At 41.5% G+C, this 6000-nt stretch overlaps 1 protein-coding gene across 1 annotated transcript; it reads right to left on the bottom strand.

The window, feature by feature from the left end:
- Positions 1–4332: 4332 nt before the first annotated feature.
- LOC129731429 (putative cyclin-dependent serine/threonine-protein kinase DDB_G0272797/DDB_G0274007) lies at positions 4333–5489 on the bottom strand. The gene is made up of 2 exons (XM_055691424.1): positions 5421–5489; positions 4333–5351 (listed from the first exon to the last, which is right to left on the bottom strand). The coding sequence occupies exons 1-2, from the start codon at positions 5424–5426 to the stop codon at positions 4404–4406; spliced, it is 954 nt and encodes a 317-aa protein (XP_055547399.1). The 5' UTR covers positions 5427–5489; the 3' UTR covers positions 4333–4403.
- Between the last annotated feature and the right edge of the window lie 511 nt (positions 5490–6000).

Raw genomic sequence — 6000 nt, forward strand, 5'->3', positions numbered from 1 at the left:
AATTCAATAGCAACCTATGGGGCAAGTAGACCTTTCATTTGACACTAATTTTGTGAAAATCGGTTCAGCCATCACTGAGAAAAATGAGTGAGTTTAAACAACCTCAGGATAACTTTTCTTTACATAACTTTTAAACCATATGTGTAATCATAACGAAATTCAAAAGTTAAGGGTTCTGAGGACAGCCCAATCATTTGAAACCAGTTTTGTTGAAATCGGTTGGGTGGTTTCTGAGATATTGATGTTTCGTGATTTTTACATTTTGATACATAACCTCTAAACTAAAAATCCGATTACAATGAAATTCAATAGCAACCTATGGCGCAACAAGACCTTTCATTTGCAATTAATTTTATGAAAATCGGTCCAGCCACCTCTGAGAAAAGTGAGTGAGGAAAAAAAGTTGCACATACACACACACATACATACATACAGAGAATGCTCAGTTCATCGAAAGAAGTCGAGTGGTATATGACATTCAGCCATTGGGACCACTTTTATACCTTCAGTTTTTCCAATGATTGCTATACCTTTCTAGGAGAAAGGCAAAAACGTCTTATGAATTGAATGACCGCTCGGGGTTAGAGTCCCTTTAAAAAGAAATCAATCAATCCGGAATTCGGATCATCAGTAGAATACGTAAGAGTTGTGAGCAACTAAGGGGAAGCCCTAGGAGCTAGACAACTTTATTTTTAAAAGAAATATTTCGGTAATATTATTCGATATTTGTGGATATATTTTGATATTTATCGGTTAACTGTCACATCCATATCCCCGACAGACTCCGACAATAATGTGCTTTCAAGGAGTTGTGAACCTTAGTTTACTTACTTCAGCAGCCGTGGTGGCTCGTGCCGTATCAAGAATTTTCTTCCATTCTACTCGGTCCTGGGATACTCGTCGCCAATTTCCTAGACGTCTCGATACTCGCAGATCCGCTTCAACCTGGTCAAGCCATCTAGCACGTTGGGACCCTCTTTTCCTCGTGCCGGTGGGGTCCTTGAAGAGGACCGACTTTACTGCACTTGCGTCCGGCATCCTCGCGACATACCCGGCCCATCGTAGCCTCTCGACTGTCGTCAGGTGTGCAATGGGAATCTCTCCAAGTAGTGTCTGCAGCTAGTGGTTCATACGTCTACGCCACTCTCCGCTTTCGGTTTGTACTCCACCAAATATTGTCCGCAACACTTTCCGTTCAAATATGGCCAGTGCGCGTATCCCAACAAACAATTTTGTTGGATAACGCTTTGTTAAGCTATAGTTCAGCCGAAATCCACTGAATAATAGCTTATTAAGCTGTAAATCAACAAAAATGTTTGTTAGGATGTCCTCATTGAGCAACATCACGGTTTCGAGTCCATAGAAAACTACGGGTCTAATTAGGGTTTTGTACATTGTTAGTTTCGTTCGACGGCGTATGCTTCTGGATCGAAGCGTCCTGCGAAGGGCAAAGTAGGCTCGATTTCCAGCTTGAATACGTCGTTGAGATCCTAAGTACACGAACTCCTCTACCATTTCGAGTTCGTCGCCGTCCATGATCAACGTCCGTGGGAGGCGAATGTTGATTTCTTTCGAGTCTCTTTCTTTCATATACTTGATTTTATACGCATTTATTTCTAGTCCAACTCTTCCAGCTTCCACTTTTAGCCTTGCGTAGATTGCCTCCGCCGTCACTGAATTTATTGTAATAATGTCCTGGTCGTCTACAATGAGTTGACTACCTTTGCTGAAAATCGTGCCCTCAAGGGTAATGTTGAACAATGTGCAGGATAATCCATCTCCTTGTCTCAACCCTCTGCGCGCTTCGAAGGGATTCGAGAGTTCTTTCGACACGCACACGTAAAACATCACTCGGTCTAAGGTAGCTTTGATAAATCGTGTCAATTTATCCGGAAAACCGTAGTCGTGCATTATTTGCCATAGCTGGTCTAAACTTCAACCTTAGACACCTGTTGAATAAGCCCCAATTCGAAATAAGTATAGAAAAATAAAAGTGGAGAAAAAATTCACCGCACTCTTCCCTTTCAGTATGTGCCTGCGTGTCGCAAATGCTTTCACCACACTGCTTCTTTCTCCACTCCAAAGTGTCTCAACCAACTTACAGAGAGACAAACACACTTCCAGCTCACCCCACATCTGATGAAAACAAGAGGGGTGAGTCACTCTACAGAGAAAACGCAGAAGTACACCACAGTGTCCATTGGCGAGTAGTCCGGAAAGTGAAAATAAACCTACCGGGCAAAAGTGTAGTTTTCGTGTTGCCACACCGCGAAAACGAATTCAACCAGGGTAAACTCGACCGGCACAAGCAACGCAGTCTATTTTTTTCCCCCAATCTCTTTTCCTCTTCTGCAATGCTCAAGAAACAAACTGTAAAACGCACCGCAGATAGCTCTGCTGTGTAATAGGGTGTTTTAGGGGTATGTATATTATTTTTTCTTTTGATAAGAAATGTCAAAAAAAATACATATTCTACTGACTTTTCTTAATTTAAACTGCAAAACTATTGAAAAAAATCGATTTCGAATTTTAACAACTGTAAGTGGTTTTAAGACATACGCTACCATCAAGAAATCATGACACAGGAAGGCCAGGTCATTTTTCAAACTCCACAAAACAATGTCATTATACATATGAAATCTGTAAACACGGTCCCCGTTGAAAGTTTACAAAACTTTCAGTGACACATTAAATCGAGTGCGGTTATTCAACCGACTCGTAGGCTTCCACTTATTCACACGCTCTCAAAAGTTTTCAATATTAAGACACGTCGTCACATTTGGCATCTCTGTCACGACACGTTAACCAGGGTTATATTTTCCAAAAGCCAGCAACAGCTATGTCACTCTGTGCACTACTTGCCAGTTAGTGAAAATTCAGAACATATATAATTTTTCAATTTTAAAATCAAAGAAAACTCGTAGAGATCTAAGACAAATTACGTAATGTCTACTGAAAGGTCGGTTGTCGATTAGTATAAGAAAAAGCAAGTATTTTTTTAAATTAAAACCTCCTATTATTGTGCGTGATATCCATACGTGTGAGAAAGTACACCATAGTTCATTGTCTCGCAAGAGAGAGATTCCAGATTCACTGCGGTGCTTTCAGGAGGCTTAGCAGATAAAAATCGACTGTCGCTCTCTTCTAGCATGTGCGTTGATTTGCTCTTTAGTGTGAGAGCAGTTGTTTTCGCAGTGCAAGATGGTCTCCTGCACTCTAGAGGTTTTCTGAGGAAAAAAAGACAAGCATTTCACTGGTTACACTGATCGCTGTAATAAAAGATTAATAAACTGGGCGCTGGGCTCTCATGCGTTTTTCCCGTTTTCTTTTTCAAATCGTAAGCGACTGAGGCGATATTCCGGATCATTTCTTCCCACTTGGAGTCGCCCTTCGATTTATTTCACCACATAAGTACTCGGCAGGACACCCGGGTACCCACAAAACGAAGTGCTTCTTGCTTTTTCATTTCATGACCGATTTTCGATCTTGACCTGTCAAAAGATAGGCAAATCTGTCATTAGACTAAATCCTGAAATTATTCAGGATCCAGGACCGAAATGACAACATATAGTTCCTGTAAATCCGAATCTTCGGAAGCATGTTCCGGCGAGACAAATTAACAATTGTCAATAAAACCGAACGACATTGGTATCTAAATTTGTGAAACCACGCCAGGATTTGATTTTTTCATTCATTTGAGTTTATCTGATAAGTTGTCCGAAATGACCGTTTCGGAGCAGATTCCCGATCTTGAACCTGGCCCCGGAGATTCGGATTTCCAGGAACCATTTGTAACGAATGGTTCTTCAGGTCACGTATACTGCCGTTCCAAGCATAGTTGTCCCAGCGTGCATAAGGTTTGTGTAGAACATGGGACTACTATGATTGGAACGGCAGTATATTGAAAATAGAAAAAAATTCCAATCTTTTGACGAGTCAAGATCGAAAATCGGTCAAGAATTGCAGAAGTAAGAAGCATTTCATTTTGGTGGGTACCCGGGTACCCTGCCGAGTACTTACGTGTGTTGAAATTGCCGAGTACATAACGGTTATGCAAAAACCTAGTGGCTAAACCACGCGCTACTTTCCTACAACTTTCTCCGAAAGTATAATAAAATACCTTCATTTAACTACTTAGCATGTTCCCTAAGTCAAATCAACTCGGAGATAGAGCTAATTCATTTTTTTCGAGTTCTAAATAAACCAGGCTTTATATTATAGCGCCAACAGTTTCATTCAAGTCAAGGACAGAGAAAAACGGCAAGCATTTTTTTTGCATTCTGAGCTGGAATGCTTGTATTCGTATAATAGAATGCAGTTGATAATTTATAAATAGTTTTTATTATTTCATTAGTACATAGTTAGGAATTCTAGATTACAACATATCTACGAGCGTAACTAAATTACATCAGCTTCGCCCACCAGGGCTTCTTTTTCTCGCGGAGAATGACCACCTTCAGAGGGATTGGTTTCTCCACAACCACCGGCCGTTCCACGTAAACTGGGTAAGGCTTTTCGACATGAACTGCGACTGGTTTCGGAATGTGAACCACGTTGATGTCTTTGTGCATTGGTGGTTCCTTGTGGACCATAAGCTTGTAGGCCATTGGCGGTTCGTATTTGTGGGGCACCTGCTTCTCCCCGTGCGCAGGAACTTGCTGCTCGTGGTGCACCGGGAATCTGAATTTATGACTTTCTAACGGAATCCGCATCTCACTTTTGATTTCCTTTGGAGCTTCATACACATATTGCTGCTGTTGTTGCGTATGATGATGATGTTGCTGCTGCTGTTGCTGTTGATACTGTTGTTGCTGTTGTTGTTGGTATTGCTGTTGATGTTGTTGTTGCTGGGAATAATGATAGACCACGTGGTTGTTTTGACTATGCTCCTGATGACCTACAGAACCGTGCTGATGATGAATATGCTGGCTAGGATAGGAATAGTCTGCACTATTGTGCTGGGTCGGTTTCTCATAAGCGTCCGCCTCGAAGTCATTTTGTTCGTGTTGTCCAGGATGCTGAACTTCCATCCCGCGAACCGACGTGTGTAATTTAAATGATTCATGACTATGTTTATGATGTTCCGCATGTGGTTCATAATGCTGGCTGTTTAGAAGTTCATCAGGTTGAGACCATTGAGATGAATGGTGAACTTCGTGCTGGCTGTAGTGGTCTTGCACAACAGGAGCACTGTAGTGACGAGCAAGCTGCTGTTGTTGCTGCTGGGTAACGTGGTTATTGTATCCTGCCAGCTGTATCCCATGCCCTGCGATACTACGTTTCTCCTTCGTATCTTCAGTTGATATCCTTGGTACTATGACCAATAGTGTGAGGATGATTGCTTGCAACGCCTGAAAAGAAAACCAACAGTGCGTGAAAATTAAATTCAATTTAGTTTTGATACCAAATCTTAAACCTACCTTCATTTCGACCTTTCCAAGGTGTGACTAAAACAAGTGATCTCGATGGAATGATGCTTTTGCCTGCTGACTCAGACGGTTTTATACATCCTTTCTCTCGGTATGATTTTGATACCGCGCGAGTATCCGCCAAATCGTGCGCATTTACTGAATTGACCCTCTAGTGCCATTTTAGACCACTCTCTTAGAGCAAAAACTCACGAAGCGTATCATTTGACCGTACCTTTCTTCGACCGAAGCACGTGCTGGAACAATGCCGTCGCTTGGTGTCCAAATTTGCGGGACAAAACTCACCTCCAAGCGAAAAACTTTGATATAACAAATGTTACAGTACCTGCATAACACGTGGTACGGTCTATTGACAACGGCACAACACACAGCGCTTAGATGCGCGTTGTCTCACCCCGCGAAACTATTAAATATTCGATTTGATAGCTTTTATATTTAAAATAAAACATGTTCAACTGATTAAATCACATCTCGTGAGCTCAGCGCAAATTGGTATTTAATTAATGCAGTCGATTTTCGCTGTCTCGGTTGAATGGTACAGAGATTTCGATTTTTATTGAGCTCTTGTATC

Source organism: Wyeomyia smithii, chromosome 3 (genome assembly GCF_029784165.1).
Source record: "Wyeomyia smithii strain HCP4-BCI-WySm-NY-G18 chromosome 3, ASM2978416v1, whole genome shotgun sequence".
In the NCBI taxonomy this organism is placed as follows: Eukaryota; Metazoa; Arthropoda; class Insecta; order Diptera; family Culicidae; genus Wyeomyia; species Wyeomyia smithii.